Raw genomic sequence first — 24866 nt, 5'->3', positions numbered from 1 at the left:
GGTATGCAAACAGTATGTGCATGCAGGTGCTCAAGGAGCCCAGAGGTATCAGGTCCCCCTGGACTGGAGTTACAGGCCTTTGTGAAGCACCCAGTGTGGGTGCTGGGAACTGAACTCCAGTCCCCTGTAAGAGCAGCATGCACTCTCAACCACAGGGCCATCTCTTCAGACCTTAGAGTTTCTGGGTTTTTGTTTGAGAGAGGATTTTGGTTTGTAGTCCAAGCTGGCCTTGAATTCCTGGCCTTTCTCCCTTGCCTCCTTCTGACTGCTCTATGCTGGGCTCTGGACAATATTTCTCCCTAATAAAGTGTTCAAACCTTAATGCCTTGGACTGAGCTCTTGATGGTGCTGATTATAAAGGGCCATGGTCACGTCCCTTTCAATTTTCCTATGTATGGATGGGGTAGTAAGAAACAAGCACCCAGAAGATTCCCCTGGGATCCATTCTTGCTTCTTTCCATTGCCTTAGGGAAGGAGCAATGAGTCACGCCCTTTAGAATTGAGACAGTCACCCCCACTGACCCTGTGTCTTCCCTTCAGTTTCTCTTCCCAGCAGGGAGAGGAGCCTAGCCAAGTGGAAGGGTCAGTCCCAACTGAGCAGAGTCATCAAAGGCCAATACTGGCTCCTGGAGATGTAACTCAGTGGTAGAGTGCTTGGCTAGATTGCAGAAGGCCCTGGATTCTACCTCAGCATTGCAAATCAAACCAAGCCCACAAAAATTAAAGCCAGTGCTGTCTGGTGTCATAGCAAAGAGTCATCAGCCACCAAGTTCAGAGTGTCCCTTCTGTGTGTAGAAGAACTCAGAGGCCACAGGGATGGGCTGACAGAAGCATGGCTGTGATGTGTGAGCAGGCTACAGCTGCAGTGGCAATCTACCTGGAGCCTTCTTGTTCTCCCCAGGGCATAAATCTCACCTTCAAATGACAAGGAAGAACTAGGAAGCAGCTGCGGCAAGTTCGTGACAGCTGGCCGGGATGCTTCGGTCATCTGTTATCCAGTGCTTAGGCATCTGGTGTCTACCAGAACCTAGAAGTAAACCTGCAGATTATTTCTGCAAAGGAAGGCAAGAAGCAGTTTGAAGAGAGCAAGACTTAGCTCCAAATAAATGCTAGGACCAGGACACTGGGTGTGGTGGTGCTGCCTCCTGAGTGTCTGTGTGCATGGTTAATCTTAGTACTCAGGAGGCGGAGGCAGGGGCAGGTGGATCTCTGTGAGTTCCAGGACAGCCAGGGCTGCATAGAGAGATCTTGTCTCAAAAAAGCAAGCGAGCAAGCAAACAACAACAATAATATAAAAATAAAAATGAAACTGAAACAAACTAGGATTTCAGGCTGGAGAGAGATGGATGGCCTAGTAGTTAAGAGCACTGGATACTCCTCCAGAGGACCCAGGTTCAAGTCCCACATAGCAGCTCACAATCAACTGTAATTCCAGTTTCAGGGGACCCAACACCTTTTTCTGGCTTCCTTAGGCACCAGGCATGCAAATGGTACACAGACATACATTCAAGTGAAACACCCATACACGCAAGATAATTTTTTAGAAGTTTATTTATGTATGAGTACTTTGTCTGCATGTACACTTGCACACCAGAAGAGGACATTGGATTCCATTATAGATGGTTGTGAGCCACCATGTGGTTCTGGGACTTGAACTCGTGACCACTAGAAGAACAGAATAGCCAATGCTCTTAATTGCTGAACCATCTCTCCAGTCCCTAAACAAAAACAAAAACAAAAACAAAAACAAAAACAAAAAACCCAAACAAACAAACAAACAAACGAAAACAACCTAGGACCTTCTACTGTGCTACTGTGAGGCACATCCCAGCTCTACTTGGCATCCTTGGCATTCACTGTAGAAAGCCAGCCCCTCATGGGACCTGCAAGGTCTCTAGTGTCAGGTGGCAGAGCTTGTATCACATGCACCAGGTGCAGAGTTAGTTTTCTCTTGCTCGGGGCTTTGTATAGCGCTGGGAGCATTTTTTTTTTTTTTACAGAGTCCCATGTATCCCATGATAGCCCTGCATTAACTGTATAGTGAAGGGTGACCTTGAACTTCTGATCCTCCTGCCACCACATGAGTGACGCTATTACAGACATGTGCCACTTTGCCTGGTTTATGTTGTGCTGGTGGCTTTGTGGATGCTAGACAACCATTCCACCACCAGAGCTATATCCCCGGCTCCAGAACTTGGAGCTTTTAGATCACTTAGAAAGTGGGTTGGAACACTGAAATCAATGTAACCCTCAAATCCCTGGAGATTGGCAAAGCACTGTGCCTTTTTGGCGGTGGGAGATGGAAGGTACATTGTCATGCACTTTGCAGAGGAAAAAAAAAACCCACATGTTCATAGTACCAGATCCCAGAGTCCTTATTGAGATGTCAGGCCTTGGTATTTTCATGGCACCTCTGTCACATTTAGGGTGCTTGTTCATGTCTGTTCTCTGGCCCCCTGCAGCATGACATCATCAGTATAAAGTGGAATAGTGTGGCGTCTTGGGAAACAATGAAGTGTTAGGAGTCTGAGATGTGAAGAGTTGTCAGAAGAGCGTGTCAGCATCCCATGACAAGATGGAGCAGGCGATCTGATGACCCTGATGGACGAGAGCAGTTTCTGATCTTTTCTGCTTCCTAGAATAGAGAAAAGCATTTGCCAGCTCAGTAAATGCATATCAGGTGTCAGGGATGGAATTTGTTTTCTCTATCAATGGGACCACATCAGAAATAGCAGCTGCAACTGAAGTCACCACATAATTAGGTTTGTGAAAATCCACTGCCATTCTCCAAGACCCAGCTGCCATCTTCACTAGCCAGGGTAAAGAATGAAGTGGGAATTTAGTTAAATCATCACCCCAGAGTCTTTCAAAGCCATGATTGTGGGTATTTTGTTTTTTAGGGGTAGATTATTGGCTTTTGAAAAAAAAAAGATATTTTATGTGTATGGGTGTTTTACCTGCATGTGTGTATGCATTACACATAGGCAGAGCCCACAGAGGCCAGAAAAGGGTGTTAGGTCCCCTAGAACTGGAGTTACAGATGGTCGTTAACTGCTATGTGGGTGCCAGGAATCAAACCTGGGTCCCCTGAAAGAACAACCAATACCCTTAACCACTAAGCCATCTCTCCAGTTCCCCTCCCCCTTTTGAGAATGGGTCTCATGGTGCCCAGGCTGACCTAGAACTCACTATGCTGAAGATGACTTTGCATTTCTGATCCTCCTGCCTCAACCTCCACAGTGCTAGGATAAGAGATGGATCTCGCCGGGCGGCGGCGGCGGCGCACGCCTTTAATCTCAGCACTAGGGAGGCAGAGTCAAGCGGATCTCTGTGAGTTCGAGGCCAGCCTGGGCTACCAAGTGAGTTCCAGGGAAGGTGCAAAGCTACACAGAGAAACCCTGTCTCGAAAAACCAAAAAAAAAAAAAAAAAAAAAAAAAGAGATGGATCTCATCAATGGCTAATTTATGCTGGGGATTGAACTCAGGGCTTTGTGTATGCCACACAAGCACTCGGCCTCAGCCCCTTGTGGTTTTTGTGGTTTTTCTTGTTATTGCTGGAGACAGGGTCTTACTTCATAGCCCAAACGGACCCAGAACTCACTATGTAGCCCAGATTGGCCGTGAACTCAAGGTGATCTTCCTGCCTCGGCCTCCCTTTGGTGCTGGGATTACAGGCATGAGACACCATAGCAGCTTCATAATATTATCAATGTCTTCAATTCCTTGGAGGAAGCCAGATTTACTTTGCCAATCAATCAGGAATTTCCATTTGGCTTTGCTCATCACCAGATCGCTTACTCTGCCAAAATGAGAGCTAATGTAATAATTCTGCCAGTGGCTGGGACATCTATTCCAGGCATGCAACTAGAGGCATTGAAATAAATCGGTTTGGAGAGCCACAGGGCCTGCTGGAAAGCCGTTTCAGTCAAGTCCATTGATTAGTTGATCCATCTTAGCCCTGCTCTGACAGTAGGTCCCAGTGGAGTCCTGGTCAACAAAAATTCCTATTAACCAAGAGCCATTGCCTGCTTATCACCGTAAGACCCAATACTAAGCTTCTGCTGCATAATAGTCAGCCTGCCCAATGGACTTAGACCCCAGGAGAAGGACTGAGTCAGGTTCACAGGTCATGCCTGTGTCATTGCGACCTCTGTGTGTGTGCAAGCATGAGCTAGACATCAAACCCAGGGCCTCAATACATGCTAGGTAAGGGTCCCACTAAGCTATGTTCCCAGATCCATTATCCATTCCTGGGAGTATCCAGGCTCCATTTCTTCCAGGGCTCTGGAGTAGGGACTGATTCATGCTCAGAAACTGGGAGACAGACTGTCCTAACAATCATCTTGGAGAAGGTCAGACTCTTGTGTACCAGACCTGAAGGGATTGATTGACGATTGATTGATTGATGATTGATTGATTGATCTTTCGGTGCTGGAGATGGACCCTAGGATCCTGTGCACACTGGGCAATTGCTCTACCCCTGAACTGACCCCCCAGCCCCTGCAGTTTTTCACTTTTGCAAATCAAGCACAAACAAAGACGGCAGGCAGGCTGCTCATCTCATTTGTTCTAGGGACCCTGTGCTGAACTGGGCACATCATTCTCTGCAGCTGAGACTGTCCCAATAACTGCCCCAGCCCCCTGCCTACCATAAAAACCTGCTTACCTCCCTCCCCAAAAGAATGCTGGACTTTATCCTAACACCCCGGAATCTACACTCCCTATTAAATGGGGGAAGCCATTCCAATTCCCACCAGCAGCTTTCATTAAGGGCTGATCAAGGGTGCTAGCATTTCCTCTTCTTCCAAGGGACTTCTCAAGGCCTTACTTTTCCAGGAGGTCAATTTTTAATATGAGGGAGCTGTGTCTATGTTGGGGGTTAATTTTATTTTGAAAGCAACAGGAAGCCACTAGCCTGTTTTCAGTAGTAGAATAGATAGATGAGGTTTACATTTTCACAGAACTGCTCCTGCTATGCAGCAGAGAATATATTAGAAGAGGCCAGGTAGGAGTGAGGGAGGATAAATGATCCTCAGATGCAGTGATGCAAATGGGCCTTGGAAACATGCAGACAGCAGCTGGGTCTCGGGAAGGACAGAGTGGGGGACATCCACAAGAGGGATGCATGGAAGCCCTAGGGTGCCTTGGGCAGGGCAGATAAATAGGTGACACATGGATGTTCAGGGAAAAAGAGTTTATTGCTATAAATAGGATTGATTTTTGTTTTGCCTACATGTATGTGTGAGGGTGTTGGATCCCTTGGAACTGGACAATTGTGAGCTGCCATGCGGGTGCTGGGAATTAAAACTGGGTCCTCTGGAAGAGCAGCCAGTGCTCCCAATGCTGAGCCATCTCCACCCGACTCCATCTTCTTAATGATTTTCCTGGGGCTGAAGAACAGACAGGTTAAGAGCCAGAATGATTGGAGTAGGTCAAAGTTCTGTTCTTTGGAGGAGACTGGAGGCAAAGTGGCCTTATCCGGACATTTGGATGATGCCAATTATAAAGCTCTAACTCCAAACTCCTTGTCTGTGGAAGCGGTTTAGACTCTCTGGCCTGCAGCATGATTGGTGAGCCGGCAAGAACACAAATCTAGGGACATCTGTGAGAAGATGCTTCACGCTGCCCCTAAAATTACACTCGGCAAAGCCAGGAACACCCTGTTACCTTTGCACATTCACCCAAACCTTGGAGCACGGTCATCAGCCCTTTGTGTCCATGAACAAGGTGGAACACAAGCTGCTGGCCCTGGCTCTGCCCAACAATAGTGGGGCTGAGGCTTGGAGGCAGAGCCCCACACTGTGCTGGTGAAGTCTCTTCAGCTGTCCTTCCTCTCTCGAATCATCAAGCCTCCCGCATCTTCCCAGTGTCTTAGTGTTCCTCCAGAGTCTTCCAAGTGGGTGGAAGGAGCCATAATCTTTAAGAATTAGATGAGGTTTTAACTCATCTGAGCCTTTCTACAGCAAAAAATGACGACTTTGCCATTGGGATTTCACTAAGAAAAAGGACTTGTTGCTCAGTTACAGGGAGTAGGTTCAGCTCTCTGGCTCATGTCCCTTCTGGTTCCACCTCTGATTTGTTTTGCTTAAGCAGTAATATTGGCAAGTTACAATTGCATACATTTACAGCTACAAAGTAACTTTATGTCATGTATAGTCTTTGATGTGGAATTGTTACATCAAGCTAATTACCCATCGCCTCAGAGGTACTCTGCTTGTGACATTGTATTCTTTGACCAGTATCTCCCCGGCCCTCAGCCTCAGGTAACCATCACACTATGGTCGGTTCTATAAACCTCATTTGGTTGTTACATATAAAGAGGTTCATCTGTGTTGTGACAGTTTCCCTGCTCATAAAGGCTGAGTTGCATTGCAGTGTGTTCATATGCATTACAGTTATAATATATATATATACACATATATATACACACACATACATACATATATATATACACATACATGTGTGTATACATATGTTGTATATCTGTATATATTGTGAGTGCATATATCTGTATATATATTGTATATGTATGTATATATCTGATATATATTGTGGATGGACACTCTCCATATCTTGCTCATTCTGATTAGTGCTGCAATAAACCCAGGGAGCAGATATCTCTTTGAGATATGTCACTTTGCCCTTGGATATAAATCCAGAAGTGGGGCTGCTGGGTCATATGATAATTCTCTATTTTGTTTATCAAGGAATGTTGCCTCGGCTTTTCAGCTAGGACTCAAGCTCGTTTTGGAGTAGATCTCAGCCATGGACAGGATACGGCAGCTTAGGCACCCAGGCATTTCTAGCTGACCTTGGACAGCTTTTCTCTGGAGATTTTGCTCAGTTGTCAGCTTTCTTGTCAAGCCTGCATCGCTGTCTACGGCCCTCGTCCTATGACTTCCCTTCCTCTGTTCCCAGGTACCCTGTTTACCCTGCCCTCCATCTCAGCCTCTACCCTGAGCAAACCCATGCTTGTGGCACCCCACTTCTTCATCTGTCACACAAGGATAGTAGCACTCTCTTGTTTCAAGGATTAATAATAAAACTTGCCTCTCTCTTCCTGTGTCTGGGCACTAAATTTCTTATTTATTTGTTTTATGTGCATTGGTGTTTTGCCATGAGTGTCAGGTCCCCCGGAACTGGAATTACAGACAGTTATGCGCTGCCACATGGGTCCTGGGAACTGAACTTGGGACCTCTGGAAGAGCAGTCAGTGCTCCTAATCACTGAGCCATCTCTCCAGCCCCTCATTTGTTTATTTTTGAGGCAAGGTCTCTCATATCTCAGTTTGGTCTCAAATGGACTGTGCAGTTAAGGATGACCTTGAACTTTTGATTCTCCTGTCTCCGTTTCCCAAATGCTGGGACCACAGTGGTACACCACTACTCCCATTAGATGCTCTATTGGGAAGCGAACCTAGAGCTTCCTGAATGCTAGGCAAGTACTCTCCCAACTGAGCTACATCCCTAGCCCATTGGGTTAATTTTCTATCTGCTCCTTAGAATCCGCTTTCTGTCCTCATCTACTTTGCCCTGGGCCCCAGCAGGATGATTTTCGGACTGCATCAACAGGGAAAATCAGAAGGCAGTCAGTCAGAGAGCTCAGTTTAGTGTTCCTTACATCTCCTGTTTGCTGCATGCCTGGCAGTTCCTTTCTGGTTCTGGCCAGCTCAGACCTACACATAGGAATGGCATCCAGCTGTTGCTAGCCCCAGACACTGCTGCAGCATCCTTCATGGACTCCCTTTTAGTGGTACCCAAACCTTGGCAAACAGACAGGCCCTTTATTAAAGTCTCTCTGCTTTCCCATGTGTTCCTTCTGTTTCCTCCAGACACCCTGATTGATCCAATCAATACGCATCATCTCACCTGCTGGAGGCGTTCCAGGAGGCACCTCCAGCCACAACAAAGTTCAGAGGAAGCAAAGGACATAATTCCCTCATGTTGTCTTTGCAAGAAGCAGGAAATCTCTGCCGAATGGCTCGCACTCCACCATTCCCCTTGACTACCATTGGTAGTAGTGAGTCACACACCCTCTCAGATCCCCAGGAAAAGAGTCTGAGGCTAAGGGCATGTGGGTGTTCTACTGGGAAGTGCGATCCTAGGAATCAGGAATGAAAAAGGAGCAAGCAGGACAGCGGGAGACTCGGTAAAAGGATTTCCAGTGGACGCCATGTCAAGTGACCCTGGACTGCTGAAAGGTCATAAGAAATGCCTCTGATGACATATCCTGAGGGAACAAGGAGAAACCAACTATCTGTGACTTTCTTTCTTCCTTCCTTCCTTCCTTCTTTCTTTCCTTCCTTCCTTCCTTCCTTTCTTTCTTTCTTTCTTTCTTTCTTTCTTTCTTTCTTTCTTTCTTTCTTTCTTTTTTTTGAGACAGGGTTTCTTTGTGTAGTTTTGGTGTCTGTCCTGGATCTCACTCTGTAGACCACGCTGGCCTTGAACTCACAGAGATCCGCCTGCCTCTGCCTCCCGAGTGCTGGGATTAAAGGTGTGAGCCACCCCACCCGGCCTATCTGTGACTTTCATCCCATATTGAGCAAAGACGTACCCCAAGAAGCAATAACTGTCCCTGCTCTATAGGTGGGCTATCGTTGAACATTTCTGGGCTCCCGTTTTCTAAGCTGTTGCAGAAATGGAGAGCACCCTGGACAGAGGGGGAAAGGGACCCGCAGCAGGTCTGAGATGCAGCACCGGTAGGCCCTACCTGTACTGTGATGCACTGACACCTGTACTCGGTGGGGACTGAGTAGAATGGCTGCTGCAGAAATGGGGAGCATATGAGCCAGGAGTAGCCAGGAGGATCTAAAGAAATACACGTGCAGGTCCAGCAGACCTGGCCAGCCCTAAAAAGGTCTCTATCAGATGCCTCTGAGATCCTTGTCACATTCTCCTGGGCCACCTCTGGTTTCGACTTTGGCTACAATGGACTGCTGAATGAGCTTAACTCATCTTGTGCCTGTAGTGTCTTGCATTCTATCTATTTGCTTTCTGCCCTAGACTTCTCTGATATGCTAGGCCAGTGGTTCTCAACCTTCCTAATGCTGTGACCCTTTAATACAGGTCTTCATGTTGTGATGACCCCCAATCATAAAATTATTTTTATTGTTACTTCATAACTGTAATTTTGCTACTGTTGTGAATCATAATGTAAATGTTTTTGGAGACAGAGGGTTGCCAAAGGGGTTGTGACCCACAGATTGAGAATCACTGCAATAGAGACTTTCAGATCTAGCATAAACAGTCCAGGAGGGCGGGCTCAATGTGCCAAGAGAACTCTCAACCAATGGGAACAAGAATCAGTTAATATAAACTCAACTTTTGGTACTTTAGGTGACTATTCCTGAGAGATTCTGTGTGTGTGTGTGTGTGTGTGTGTGTGTGTGTGTGTGTGTGTGTGTGATGCTGAGGACTGAACCCAGGGCCATGCCACACAAGTACTATCCCACTTAACTAAACCCTCACCCCTCTGAGCAATTCTGAAATGGAGTTCCCACAGTCCATAGCAATAAACTCAGTCCTAGCTCCCACTGGCTCACTTATTCTAGTTCCTCACCCATCCTATCCACTCACTCGTGTTCCTTAGACTCACACCAAGAATGAATTTCCACACACACGCCAAAGTGAGAAAATGAATTCTAGGAGTCACAGCTGGAGATGGGTCCTCCAAGGGGAGATGCTGGAAGATGTCAGTTACCAGCCAGCTGTCCCTAAGGGTGCCGCTGTTGCTGACTAGCCCTAGCCTGGCAGTGACATCAAAGTGACAAGAGTCTTACTTGTGGTTGACTGAGATGCATACCAGTAAAAAAGAAGGTGCTGAATGATGCAGCCTCTCCAGAAGAGTAGTGAAGGAGCTGTGGGATCAGGAGGCTGATGGACCTGCTTTGGAAGCCTAGGAGGAAGAAGATGGAGGGGGGTCTATCAATTCATGACACACAGTGAAAGCCAGGAGGCCTCCAGAGCAGCAGTTCAAGGAGACCACCATCTTCTGCAGCAGTAGAGCAGTCTGTGCTGAAAATAAGACCCAGAATCTAATTGTAAGGGTAGCTGAGGTGCAAAAAACATGGAGTATGTACAGCCTCAGCAGATCTTTGATGATAAGGAGTTGAACCCTGAAGTCTAGGAGGGGACATCTGGATGAATTTGGAAACAGATTCCCCCTAACTCCTTGAACACTCCAGACCAGCAGATACAACCATCCCCCTGTCACTTTTTTATAGGAGAGAAGCTTGCCCTTGCTTGGAAATGATGACAGGATTCAACTGAGATTATACCTTGCAAGAGGACATTTATCATTTGTAGATATGGCCCCCCTGCACCAGCATTCTCTTATTATGGACTGGAAAAAATCATTGGAGCATGTATAGGAATTACCTTCATGGTGCTAGGACATGGCACAAATATGTAATCAAAACGACAGTGTTGGGGAACATTATTTACAGTGTGTTATTTTATTTACGTTGCATTTGTTTAACTCTGTGAAGCTGTGTTACTGTGCCTGTCTAAAACACCTGATGGTCCAGTAAAGAACTGAATGGCCAATAGCAAGGCAGGAGAAAGGATAGGTGGGGCTGGCAGGCAGAGAGAATCTATAGAAGGAGAAATCTGGGAGGAAAGATCAAAGAACGAGAGAGGAAGGAGGAGGACTTCAGGGACCGGCCACCCAGCCACCCAGTCACACAACCAGACATGGAGTAAGAAGGAAAGAAAGGTATACAGGAATAGAGAAAAAGCCCCAAGGCCAAAGATAGACGGGATAATTTAAGAAAAGCTAGCAAGAAACAAGTCAAGCTAAGGCCGGGGGCATTTATAATTAAGAATAAGCTTTCGTGTGTGATTTACTTGGGACCTGGGTGACACCCCCCAAAAAAAGCCAGCAGAAACAAACAATAACAGGAGAGCATTTCTTGGCAGGGATGCCCCTACTACACGGGCTGGAAGAAACCTGGAAGGACCCCTGGAGCCAGCGCTAAAATAGTTCTGGGATGGCTCCAGGAAGTGGCCTCCAGTAACACTACAAAGGAGCTAGTGCCACCTTGGCAGAATTTGGGTGTCTTCACATGGCTGTTAGGTTGTATACATACATTTACCATTAATTTTTTTTTAACATTGTGGTAAAACGTTCATAAAATAAAGTGGGCCATGTTAACTCTGTGTATGTGTTGCTGACAATTGAACCCAGGAGCCTTGAACATACCAGGCAAGCATTCTACCACAGAGATACACTCACACTCCCTTAACCACGGGCAAGTGTCAAATTCAGCAGTATTAAGTATACGCGCAGCGCCACTGGACCATCATTACCATCTGTTTCTAGAAGTTCTCCCCCACTGTGTACACGGAAACTCAGCACCCATTCAACAATAACTCCCCACTGATCCTTTCCACTGAGGAGTCAGAAGACTCAGAGATGTGCAATGCTGGAGTGGGATTGACCACGGGAGGCTGAAGGACACACCAGCCCGTCCTCCAGGGAAGCTCAGCCAGAACCTGTCTTGGTTTCCTATTGCTGTTGAGACACCACGATCAAGGCAACTTAGAAAAGAGAGTGTTTAGTTTGGACTTACGCTCTCAGTGGGTTAGAGTCCATGATGGTGGAGCAGAGGCGTAGTAGGAGGAGCATCTACAGCTACATCCTGATCTGCAAACAGGGGGTGGGGGGTAGGGGGGTGGAAGGTTGGGGGGTTGGGGGGTGGAGGGTTGGGGGGTTGGGGATGAGGGTGGTGGTGGGGTGAGGATAACTGGGAACTGAGGCATGGGTTTTTGAAACCTCAAAACCACCTCCAGTGACACACCTCCTAATCCTTTCCAAACAAGGTCCACCAACTGGGGACGAAGCCTGTGGAGGCCATTCTCATTCAAACCACCACATGTCCCTTCACTAACTCCACAAGGGACATGTAGGTCTGGGGTCATCGCAGAGTTGGGGTACTCCATCAGAGATGTACTCACCATCCACTACAGCCGTGGCTAAACTACCATCTGATTTTGTGGGGGGTAGGGATGAGGGGGAGCAGGCCCTGACATTCTGACCCTCCTGCCTCTACCTCCTAAGTGCTGGAATTGGTGGCATGTTCCATGTCCGTTTTATGAGTGCAGGGAAGGGAACCCTGGGCTTCTGCCTGGGAGACAAGTACTCTACTAAATGAGCTGGACATCCTTAGCCCCTGTAGGGCTTTGGTTAAGCTCTTCATGCTGGTGAACCAAGAGGCCAAGAAAGAGGAGCTCTAATAGCTGGTAGGGATAATCAATAGCTTAGCCTGAAGAACTAGGCATGCTAATGTCCAATGTCCAAAGGAAGAGAATGGCTGGAACTCAAGGGAGCTATAGGGGTTTCTCTCTGTGCCTCTGTGTCCATTAATAAGGGTTAACGGGCAACCATGGCAGCCAAGGAGTCAGACTCTGGATCTGGTCCTGGTGTGGTGATCGCGGTTTATTATGACTCTCCTGGAGCTGGCAGCAGGAACCTCTGCAGAAAATTCCCTAAGGCCTGTGCATGCTGAGGCTGCTGCCCATTGCTAATCTCAGTGCGGACTTATTCTCTTACGCTTTGATAATTGTCTCAGAGTCCCAGACAAAACCTCAAAGATCTCAGAGCACTAGAAAATAAAACCTCTATAACTGGTCCAGACTGATGCTGTGTAGGGGGAAGTTTGGTCTTTCTGTACCCCAGACCCTGACTACTGCCAGCGCAGAAAGCCCAGAATCACCTTGGCCCACCAGGCAAGGGCTAGAAATCGCCACCTAGCCAAGGAGATGTTTGGAAGTTACCAGGACACAGGAAGGGTCTAAGGTGACCTCCAGCGTGCTTGAGGACCAAGGGTGCTTCAGTCTTAGCCCCTGAGTTCCCCAGCACTGGGAACAGTACCCCTGATTCCTGCCACATGGTCCTGCTTCCTCAGGGTAGGCAGCCGGTTGCTTCCCCCTTTTGCCTTTGGAGGGTCATGTAAAGCGAGCTTGGCCACCCCTGTGAGCTCAGGAGACAGCCCCAGGAGCCAGTGAGAAGGGAAGCTGTTCGGCATCGGGCTGCTTGAGCCTCGCTGCTGCTGCTGCTCGGCAGGCAGGCAGGAGTGGGAGCCGCAGCCGGGACCGAAGAGGTTAACGTGCATCTGCCTCCGAATGTTAATGTGTCTAGGTGATGTCAGTGGGAGCTGGGAAGGAGGGAGTGGGGCGAGCAGTTGGGCTCAGAGGCAGCAGAGGCTGCCAGGCGGTAGAGGAAGACCCTTTTCTGGACTGCAGGGCTGGCTCACGTTCGGGACAAGGCGGTGGCAGGCACTGAAGGCTGCCGCAGCCTGCGTGGGTGGACGGACGCTCAACTCCAGGGAGCAGGCGACCTGCACCGGCTGCATGGATCTGCAAGCCTCGTTGCTGTCCACTGGCCCCAATGCCAGCAACATCTCCGATGGCCAGGATAATCTCACAGTGGCCGGTGAGTCGGAGTTAGAGTCCTCCCTCCTCCGGGATGGGTGTGGAAAATGGGAAGGTTTCACCTCCAGAGCCAAACTGCTTAGGAAACTTTAACTTACAGCTCTCGGTGATAAGATCTGCAGTCTGCTTTGCCTGGAGGGGAAGAGGAGAGGAGCAGATGATACCAGCTAGGACAGAAGGGTTAGGAAGGAATAGAGATGGGGCAGAGGCACGTCTAGAAATAGCAAGGGTTGGTGTCGAGGCGTGAGGCAGACAGGGGAAAGCTTGCTGATGAGTCCCAAATAGGCTTTGCATGGGGGGGAACAAAATCAAGGCTGGAAAAGCAAGCAAGAAAGCGGGCGGGTAGCATGTGGGAGCCAGCGGAAGCTCTTCGATTCACCGCTACCCTGGGCTGAATCCTCTGGCTTCGCACTGGGGTAATGGGGTCTGAGTGGTCCTGGCTGTCCTCTGGCAGAGGCTGCTGGGAGCAAAAGACTTCACAGGGCGTGAGAGGATTAACTTTTCTGGTGAATTAAGCTTCTTGACATTTGCAGAATGGCAATGCCCTGAAATTCTAGCTTTGAAGGAGAAGGGGAGGAAGGGGAAGGGGAAGGGCTTGTGTGGAGAAAATTCTCAAGCTTCTGGGGTATAACACAGCGTCAGTCTGAGCCCTGCTGGGGAAGCCCAGGCTCGGGAGACATGGCCCACGGAAATCCCTGTCAGGACGCCGGGAGAGGGCTGGGCTGTTGAACCTAAAACACACCCCACACCCATAGTGACAGTCATTCCTTGGATATGCCTAGGAATCTGTATAAACCCTTTGGTCAGCTATCTCTGAAAAGATGAGAGTACAAACAAGAAAAACAGCGCACACACACACACACACACACACACACACACACTCACACACACACACACACACTCACATACACACACAGACACAGACAGACAGACACACATACACACATACACACACACTCATACACACACACACACACACACACACACACACACATGCATTCTTGAATGTCCTTCAAGGTTTTTTGACAAGGTTTCCTGGTGAATCCCAGGGATGTGAAGTTGTTTTCAGCAGACATCTGGGCGTCTTGACTCCTGGCCCTCTGAGCTGAAGTGAAGGTCCTTTGAGTAACAGGTGGGTCTAGAAAATTCGGTAGGAGTATTCACCAGGAAGCAGTGGAGGAGAGTAAGGGACAGAATTAACAATAGCGTGGGAGGGAGGACCGTACAGATGACGCACAGTGACCTCGAGCTGAAGTAGGGATTCTGAGAGGTCAGCAGGGGGGGTCATTGGAGGGCAGGTTGTCAGCTTCCAGAGCAGATGGCAGGTCACACATGCTCCTTCTGTCATCCTCAGGGTCACCTCCTCGCAAAGGGAGCGTCTCCTACATCAACATCATTATGCCTTCCGTGTTTGGCACCATCTGCCTGCTGGGCATTGTGGGAAACTCCACAGTCATCTTCGCCGTAGTGAAGAGGTCCAAGCTACACTGGTGCAGCAACGTCCCGGACATCTTCATCATTAACCTCTCTGTGGTGGATCTGCTCTTCCTCCTGGGCATGCCTTTCATGATCCATCAGCTCATGGGCAATGGGGTCTGGCACTTTGGGGAAACCATGTGCACCCTCATCACAGCCATGGATGCCAACAGTCAGTTCACCAGCACCTACATCCTGACCGCCATGGCCATCGACCGCTACTTGGCCACCGTCCACCCCATCTCCTCCACCAAATTCCGGAAGCCCTCTATGGCCACCCTGGTGATCTGCCTCTTGTGGGCTCTCTCCTTCGTCAGCATCACCCCGGTGTGGCTGTATGCCAGGCTCATCCCTTTCCCAGGGGGTGCTGTGGGCTGTGGCATCCGCCTGCCAAACCCAGACACTGACCTCTACTGGTTCACTCTCTACCAGTTTTTCCTGGCCTTCGCCCTACCCTTTGTGGTCATCACCGCCGCATACGTGAAAATACTGCAGCGCATGACGTCTTCGGTGGCCCCAGCCTCGCAACGCAGCATCCGGCTTCGGACGAAGAGGGTGACTCGCACAGCCATCGCCATCTGCCTGGTGTTCTTTGTGTGCTGGGCGCCCTACTACGTGCTGCAGCTGACCCAGCTGTCCATCAGCCGCCCCACGCTCACCTTTGTCTACTTGTACAACGCGGCCATCAGCTTGGGCTACGCCAACAGCTGTCTCAATCCCTTTGTGTACATAGTACTCTGTGAGACCTTTCGAAAACGCTTGGTCTTGTCGGTGAAGCCTGCAGCCCAGGGGCAGCTTCGCACGGTCAGCAATGCTCAGACAGCTGATGAGGAGAGGACAGAGAGCAAAGGCACCTGACACCTTCCCCTGTCACCTCCAAGGCAGGTCACCACATCCAACCATGGGGAGAGATACTGAAAGAAACCCAAGGCTACCCTGGGAGAATGCAGGAGGCTGGGGGCTTGTAGCAACCACATTCCATGGGGCCCATAAATTGCTAGGGAGGCTTGCAGCCAGGTTTTTTGGGGGGAAGCTTCAAACCTCAGACATCCTTTTGGCAGAGCAAGAGGGAAATGGTGGTCTGACTGGTCCACAGGGAGCTCTAGCTGTTAGCTCACGTGTCTTTTTCCCAAGGGAAGAGGTTGAAGGTGCCTAGCTGAACCGGCAGGGCCAGGGTCCTACCGTGACATACAAGCTGAGCACTCCCTCCCATCTCTCATTGGTGTGAAAAGAGGCAGCCTTTCTTCCAAGCGGGTGGATCACCTATGAAGCATGCTGCCTCAGCTCCAGCAACCTGTGTGGGTTTCACTTTCTCCCCAGGGGATGCATGTTTACACTGGGGTGGGGCTCTGAGCCCACGGGAGTCTAAAAAACAAAAGAGCCCAGGGTGTTGAAAGAAAGGGCAAGGCAAGCTGGGGTGGAGACGGATCTTGAAAGCAATAAAAATGAGGGTAAGGGGCTTTCACGGTGACAGGGACAGTCTCTTTGTAGGGCTGTCAGTCCATGGCTGATGCAGAGTGAGCATCCATGTATTCTGCATGTGCAGGGGGTCACTCCAGTGCCTGATATGTTGGCATCATCTTTCTGCTTCAGCCTTCCACTCCCAAATCAAAACGAAATAAAGGCAAATCTCAACCCACTCATTCTGGAGGCTCCTGCGTAATTGCTTGGGCTTTGGGGGTGGGGTGAGTCCTATACAAGGAAAGGGGGGGGTCATGTGAATATAGTATTCGAATCTTGTTTGGGGCTGCATCTTTAGGGAGCCTGAAGTAAGGGATTTGTTTTTCTAAACCCACAGAGAGGAGTTAGTGACATTAATGGAATTACTGTGAATTTATTCGATTGCAGAATTGCTGCTGGACTCAGCAGCCTGGCTTAGACTCCTGTTATCATCAATGCTGCCTCCTTGGGTCCCCCAAGTTCTACTCCCCCCACCCGTGTGACTCCCCCAGACCCCTCCCCTCCTCTGCCCCATGCTGAGTCACCAGCTGCAGGTCTGGCTCTTGGGGGGACGTCTGAGCTAGTCTCTGCTTGCCGCAGCTCAGAGCCGCTGGGCACCTTAAAAGCAGATGGCTGCTCAGGCCGCTGGGAGGCAGTCACGGCTGCTGCTTCTCAGCTCTGTCATCAAGAGGGCGCAGGAGTCCTCAGTGTGGGGCTCGGCAGATGGTAACGAGAGAGTGGGAGCAACTTGTCCAGAGGCAGCCTGGAGGCTGATCCTCTCTTTGCCGGTCACTTTTCGCTGCAGAGTTGCGGTAGCAGCCACTTAGAATACTTCCGGCAGCCTCCCCAGGTGCCGGGGAGTAGCAGTATTTCCTGACCTGAGGTTAGCGCTCCTTCCTCCTAACAGCAGGGCCTCTAGCCCCCCTAGGTAAGCTTCAAGTCTAGTTCAGGTGCAAGTTCAGTGGGGAAAATAAGATTCTCAGGGCAAAGTGGACGTGGTGGCGCCTGTGTGTGTGTGTGTGTGTGTGTGTGTGTGTGTGTGTATGTGTGTGTGTGTGTGTGTGTGTTTAACCCCAGCATCTGGGAAACTGAAGCAGGAAGACTCAAGAGTTCAAGGCAGGGGGCGGGCGGGGTGGGGCATGACTGAGAAAACGCACAGTGGGTAAAGGGCTTGTTGCACACATCTGGTCCCCCAGAACCCACACAGGTAAATGTGGAAGGAGAGAGCTGACCCTACAAGGAGAAAGCTGACTCCACACCCCACATCCACATCCGGCACAGTAATAATAAAATTCAAAAAAAAAAAAAAAAAAAAAGAGTTCAGCTGTGAAAGGGGGGTGGAGAGAAAAGGAAGAACCAGAGGATGGGGAGGGACTCAGGAAATGCTGTCTTGGGGACATGACATGGTCATTGTACCCATGAACTCACGGCAGGCATCTGTGATCACCGCATAAGATCAAGTTCACAGGACCCATCAGCATTCCAACAGACAGTGTTAGTCCAACTCAGTGGGTTGTATTAACAACAGAAAAGGAGAAGAAAATAAGGGGGACATGCTGCTGGGGTGCCTGGGGGAACAGGAGGGTGAGTTTAGGGATGCATATGACCAAGGTGCATTGCTTACATGTATGAAATTGTCAAATAATAAAAAAAAATTATTCTGTTAAACAACAAAAAAGAGTTCAAAGCCACCCTGGGCTACAAGGCCCTGACTAAGGAAAAAAGAGTCTTCTAGAAGCCTTAAGATAAATTCTAGGAGGAGCAACTCTACCCCACCAGTGGAGGAAGGCGAAGAAGGCTTCCCTCAAACCTAGCCTGTCTATGAAGAGGTTTCCCATGAGCTGCACACCATAGCCTTCCAAGGAAACCGGGAAACAGGTGAGACAGCCTTGCCCAGGAATATGTGCGACGGAGCCAACAGCCAACAAGGGTGGGCAGCTCAGAAGCCCCGAGGAAGGGCCTTCCTCTGTCCGGCTGCTAGTCCACGGTGAAGAGCCTGAAATGGAAGCAGAGTATGCTGAGCTCTGAGAGTGAGCGGGTGGTGATGTGAACAGGAGAAAGGGCAGGAGAGCGGGAGTGATCTGGGATTGGGGACAGCACAGAGGAGGGTGTCGGGAAGGCTGAGAGAGGTGGGGACCTGTATTGGGAGTGTGGAGACTGTCCCCCACTCCCATCTCCCTGGCTCCATCAGTAACCTGGGCAACTCCTGAGCTGTCACTGGGTAAGGGCGAACTTCAGCAGCCAGGTGTGGTAGTACACACCCAGAATTCCACCATCGGAGGCTGAAGCAGGAAGATCCTGAGTTTGAAGTCAGCCTGGGCTATAATTGTAAGATGTTTTATGAAAAGGAGGAGACAAGGAAGAGAGGAGGAAGATGAGGAGGAAGCAGAGGAAAAGGGAAAAGCACAGGACGATGTTCACAAATCGGGATTAGCTTGCTGACGTTGTTGTGGGAGTGGAGGATTCTGGGGAAGACTATTGGGCAGGTTCAAGGAATGAGTGTAACTTCACTGTCTCCTTTCAACTCAGGACTTGGCCCGCCAGACTTGGGGTGGGCACCGGAAGATGCAGAGAGTTTGGAGAAGCGTGAAGACTACTGATCCCTCCACTTCCTCTCCACCCCACACCTCTGACAGCTAGCCTGTCTCAGGGACCTCACCCCGTCATCTCCCCAAACCCAGTGAACATTCTGCAGGGCTACTGTAACTCTCCTCCAGAAGCATCTCCTCTCCAATTGTGAGGATGACCTTCCTAAAATTCTCCGTGGTAGAGGAATTCCACAGCCAACCCACCCGGAAGGCCCTCTGCAGGAACCTGCAGCAGACAGCAAGAAACCATGCAACAGGATGCATAAAACAAGCTACTCTTTTGTTTTATGCATCATCTACTATTAATTTTATTAGTGTGTGTGTGTGTGTGTGTGTGTGTGTCCATGTACATACCTATGTGTGTGGAGGTCTGAGGACAACTTTTGGTTTTCTCTTTCCACGGCAGGTTCTGGGAATTGAACTTCGGGCATTAGGCTTGTACGACCAGCTGCAACGTTCCCAACCTTTCATATTTGTCCTTGGATTTGTTTTTTAAATGGTAGTAAAGTGCGTACTTTGCTACTTTGACCTTTGACCTTTTGGTTTGGTTTTGTGCTTTTGTTTTGTTTTGTTTTGTTTTGTTTTTCCGGACAGGGTTCCTCTGGCTGGAAAAATTCACTGTCCTGGAACTCACTGTGCAGAACAGGCTGGCTTCCAAACTCAGCGATCCCCCTGCCTCTGCCTCCTGAGCATCGGGATTAAAGGCACACATCACCACCACCTAGCTGACTTTGGCCATTTTAAATGTATGGTTTGGTAGCACTGAGTACAATCACATTATTGTGCAGCCGTCACCACCATCTACCTTCAAAATATTCATCATCCCAAACCAAAGCTCCAGTTAAATACTAACTCACGGGCTGGGAGGACGGCTCAGTCAGTAGAGGGCTTGCCGCTCAAGCACAAGGACTGGAGTTCGAGCCTCGAATCCACGTAATCCTAGTGCCGGGGAGGCAGAGAGGATTCCCCGGGGCTCACTGGCTAGCTGGTTTAGCCTAATCAGTGAGCTCCAGGCCAGTGAGAGACTCCATCTCCAAAGCTAGGGCGGGACAGGTGAGATGGCTTAGTGGATAAAGGCGCTTTCTGCACACAGAGCAATAAATAAATGCAAAAACATAGAAATAAAAACGCATAAGCGTCGACGGTTCCTAAGGAACAACACTAAGCTTGTCCCCTGACTTCCATATGCGCCCACACGCACACATGCACGCACACAAAATTAACAAATGTGAACTTATTTTGTTCTCGCGTGCCTCCAGCTCCTGGACATCACCATTCTATGAATGTGACTATTCTAAGCAGCTCCTACAACGGAACGACATGCTATTTATCCATGATTTGTAATTGGCTTACTTCTCTTAGTGGGCTGTCCTTAAAGTCCATTGATATTGCTGTAGATGCTCGACTCCTTAAGGCTGAATGCTATTCTCCTGTATGTAGTTACCACACTGTGTTTATCTACAGTAACTGATGGATACTCGATGTCATCATCATTCGGCTATTGCAGGTAGAAAATGCTGCTGTTAACATGTCTGTGGTAACTGTTGGAGTCTGGGCTTTTAGCCCCTTTGGGTATATACCCAGAAGTGAAACCGCGGGATCTTAGGGCAGGTATATGTTTAACGTTTTGAAGGTCTGCCAAACTACTTCCTGCAGCTACTGCATCGTTTTACATTCTCATCAGCAACATACAAGGGATCCAGTTCTCCACACCCTTATACTGGCTTTGTTTTTTTCCTTCTCCTCTTCTCCTTCTTCCCTTAAGTGAAATCTGTTCAAATAGGTGTGAATCGGTCTTTGGTCCCTCATCATTAGTGATGTTGAGCATACCTTTATCTGCTCAGTCTCCATTTGTATAGCTTCTCTGGAGAAATTGTCTTCAAGTCCTTTGTCCATTTCTTTTTTAATTGGGTTGTTCTTTTGTTATTGTTAGAATGATATTTTACTAAACTAAATTAGTAATAATTGGTTCTGAATGCCTTGTTACTAGGAAAAAATAGATTAAAAAAAAAAACCCTCAATTCTTTCTGTTCTGCAGTTTAATGAAATTCTCGACTTTTTTTACAAAATCGAGTAGGTCCTGTCAGATGACTCAGAGAATAAAGGGATTTTCCATCAAGCTTGTTGACCTGAGTTCAATCTTAGGGAACCATCTGGAAGAAGGAGAGAACCATCTCTTATAAGTTGTTCTCTGAGAGAGAACACATACTCACATATAAATACATAAACACATTTTTTTTTTAAATTTTAGGGTCAGGGAGATAATTCAGTTAGCATAAAAACCTGAGTTTGAGTCCCAGCATTCATGTAAAAAGCGGGGTGTGGCTGTGCACACATAAAATCCTGGTGACAGGGACAGGCAGATTGCTGGAACTTGCTGCCCAGCGAGCCGATTCTGAATTTTTTCCTCCAGCCTTCACACATATTTACATACATGCAACTCACCCATACATGCACATGCACACATATACAACCCTCACACAAATTGAGCATATGGCTGAGGAACCATGAATTTCTCTCAAACCTTTTTCCCCTCTGTGGTGGTTTGAATAAGAATGGCCCCCACAGGCTCCTATACCAGGCCCAGTGTCTCTCTCTCTCACCTACAGATCAGGATGCAGCTCTTAGCTACTTCTCGAGCACCATGCTTGCATGCCACCACGCTCCCTGCTGACATACTCCCTGCCATGATGATAATTTGGACTAAGACCCTGAAACTGTAAGCAAGCCCTCAATTAAATGCTTTCCTTTATAGGAGTCACCTTGATTATGGCGTCTCTTCACGGCAGTAGAACAGTGACTAAGACAGAAGTTGGTACCAGGAGTGGGGTCAGTGACTAAGATCCCCTCCAAAGCCTGTGTTCAGCAGAAATTCCAATAGATCCAGTAGCTTGAGTTGAAAAGTCAGGAAAAGTAAAGCAGCTAAAGAGTGGTGGGAGGCTCTCCCAAGTGCCCATCCAGCTCGGACTCTCAAAGGCTGGAAGAGGGCAGAACTTCCAGATGGTCAGAGACGGGATACATAAGCTGCTCACTTATTTATCGGCAATGCTACCTCCTGAGAGGGGAAGATGAATGGTGGTCATCTCAGGCTAAGAAGAAGGATAAGATTCCTTCTTAAAGAATAAGAAAGGGCAGGTGAGATGGCCCAGGGAACCATCTTGTCATATAAGTCTGCCAACCCGAGTTCAACCCCCAGAACCCATTGTGGAAGAAGAGAAATGACTCTGACCTCCATGTGTGTACTGTGGCACATATGTGCCCCTGCACTCAATGACACACACCACCCACACAACCACACTCACACTAACGTTTAATAAAATGTATTTTAAAAGAGAAAACGTGTAACTTCTTTTCTTTCTTTTTTTTGTGTGATAGGTTTCTCTGAGACAGGGTCTCATTATGCAACTCTTGCTGCCTCAAACACACAGAAATCCTCCTGCCTCTGCCTCCTGAGTACTGGGATTAGTGGTGTGTGCCAGTATACCCAGCCCACCAATAAGCTAATGTTTAGAGATTTCTCTGTTTTTTATTTAGGTTAAATAAACCAATTTTAGCTTCCAGCTTCGGAGAGAAGGTGTGGCTTGAAAGAAAATGGCCCCCAAAGGGAGTGGCACTACTAGGAGGTGTGAGCCTATTGGAGTGGGTGTGGTCTTGTTGGAGGAAGTGTGTCACTGTGAAGGTGGGCTTTGAGGTCTCATATATGCTCAAGCCACGCCCAGTGAGACAGACCACTTCCTGTTGCCTCTTCAGTCAAGATGTAAGAACTTTCAGCTCCAGCACCAGGTCTGCCTGCATGCTGCCATGTCTTGCCATGGAGGATAATGGTCTGAACCTCTGAAACTGTAAGCTACCACCTCACCTAAATGTTTTCCTTTATAAGAGTCATGATGTCTCTTCACAGCAATAGAAATCCTAAATAAGACAGGACTGCAGGTAGCCAGGTAGGCCAATCTCTTCTCAGAAACCCCTAGGGAGGTTAATGGCCAGGTCCCGTGTGTCACCTGGCTGCTGTGGCTCAAGTCACCTCTGATGTCACTGCTTCTCCAAGCAGCTCCTGCTCTCTGCACAGGTGGCCTCAACCTGAGGCATCAGGGAGAAGGAGGAGAAGAAGTGAGGGACCGCAATTAGGAAGCATGGGAGCTGGCTGGTAGGCACTGAGATTCCTGCAGTCTGCCTGTGTCAAGGCATGGGGAGGTTTTCCCTGCCCTCACCTCCCAGGCCCAGCCAGGCTGCCCTGCTTCTGAGTCATGAATGCTGGACCTGAGTCCTTTACTTCCTTTCTTCTCCTAGTTCCAGGCCTTCCAAATCTCTTCTAGCCAACCTGGAGAAATGCTACAAGCCATACAACAGGAAATCTGTTCATGCCAAGGAAGGCACTCTTTTTATCCTTCTGTGCAGGGCTCAGTATTTCTCCCAGCCAGGCCAGAGAAGGGCAGGCAAGAAGCTTTATCATCTTACCCCCTTCATGTTTTTCTAACATTTGTTTTGTCCAAGATTGTTAAAGCAGAAGCCAACATCTGGCTGCTGGGAGGCTGGGTCTCAGCCACAGGTGCAATTATTTTTTTTTTTAAATACTGGAGAATCAAACCCAGAGCCTTGCACATGCTAGGCAAGTGCTCTACATTCCTGGCTTAGATGTGTTGTTGTTTTTATTTATTTATTTTTTATTTTATTTATTTATTTATTTTTGCCAGGTGGCGGTGGTGGCATACACCTTTAATCCCAGGACTCGGAAGGCAGAGCCAGGTGGATCTCTGTGAGTTCGAGGCCAGCCTGGTCTACAGAGTGAGATCCAGAGTTCCAGGACAGGCACCAAAACTACACAGAGAAACCTTGTCTCAAAAAACCAAAACCAAAATAAAACAAAACAAAAACAAACAAACAAAAAACCAAAAACCAAACACAAACAAACAAAACCAAAAAAACAAATCAAGCAAACAAATAAATTAAGGTCTGTGAGACAGCTCCATGGGTAAAGGTGCTTGCTACCAAGCTTGACAACCTGAGTTCAATCCCAGGACACGCAGGGTACGACAGACCAACACCCCACAAAGTGTCCTATAATCCCCACACATGCACTGTGGCACGCACTATATATATACATATACATACCTTCCCTCACCAATAAATAAACGTTGACAAAACTCTCTAGATGGCAGGGCTGGAGAGATGGTCCCCAGCACCACATAAATGCTAGGAAAATGTGGCAGCAGCCTGTCTGTAATTCCGGCGCTAGGGAGCCAGAGCTGGGATTCCCAGAGCAGTCTGCTAGCTTAGACTAGAGGACTCAGCTTTGGGTTCATGGGAGAGACTGCAGCTCAATATATAACATGGAAAGTGATGGAAGAGGGTCCAAACTGCTGGCTTCTATACACATGTGCATCCCGACCTGTACATACATGTGCATCTGAAGCCATAGGAATGTGTGTGAGGGCAGGCAAACGAATACCCTCCCTTGTGGAGGTCAGAAGACAACTTGCAAGAGTTGATTCTCTCTCCACCATGTGGGTTCGAGGGACTGGACTCCAGGTGTCAGGAAATGCCACTGCCGGCTGAGCCATCTCCCTGGCACACTTCCCAGCCTCTTGACCTCAGGTGGAGCCATCATCTCTGTATCCATTGTGCAGCGCCCTAGCTGCATCAGGACTTGATTAATCTCGCTGTGTCATGTGTCTTGATGTTCTCTTACTTGTGAGTTATTGCCCTGTCTCTCCATTGTCAACTGTGGTTAGAGAGGCTGGTTTTTCCACATCCCCCACCGCCCTCCCGGCTCTCACACAGTACCTCGAACAGAACAGGCACTTAGTTTAGAATGCTCGGTTGGTAACGCGAATGCTCCTCCCTAGAAGTGGACACTGATTGTTTTGTCCACGGTCTTCTTCCTTTTCTGGGAACTAGTTACCGTCTCCCCACTCCCCCGGCACGGTGAAAA

The 24866-nt window shown here is 48.6% G+C and overlaps 1 protein-coding gene and 1 long non-coding RNA gene across 2 annotated transcripts; one reads left to right on the top strand and one right to left on the bottom strand.

Moving 5' to 3' along the window:
* Positions 1 to 1533: 1533 nt before the first annotated feature.
* LOC131896940 (uncharacterized) lies at positions 1534 to 24694 on the bottom strand. Its single transcript, XR_009375549.1, has 2 exons — positions 24334 to 24694; positions 1534 to 2635 (listed from the first exon to the last, which is right to left on the bottom strand). It is a non-coding gene; the product is annotated as an uncharacterized LOC131896940 (long non-coding RNA).
* On the top strand, positions 13007 to 16549 carry Mchr1 (melanin concentrating hormone receptor 1). Its single transcript, XM_059247788.1, has 2 exons — positions 13007 to 13431; positions 14785 to 16549. Exons 1-2 carry the CDS (start codon positions 13122 to 13124, stop codon positions 15762 to 15764), a joined length of 1290 nt encoding a protein of 429 aa, XP_059103771.1. The 5' UTR covers positions 13007 to 13121; the 3' UTR covers positions 15765 to 16549.
* Positions 24695 to 24866: the final 172 nt, after the last annotated feature.

This window comes from Peromyscus eremicus, chromosome 20 (genome assembly GCF_949786415.1).
Source record: "Peromyscus eremicus chromosome 20, PerEre_H2_v1, whole genome shotgun sequence".
Taxonomy (NCBI): Eukaryota; Metazoa; Chordata; class Mammalia; order Rodentia; family Cricetidae; genus Peromyscus; species Peromyscus eremicus.
The sequence above is the reverse complement of the archived record's forward strand: the minus strand, read 5'-3'. Positions and strand labels throughout refer to the sequence as shown.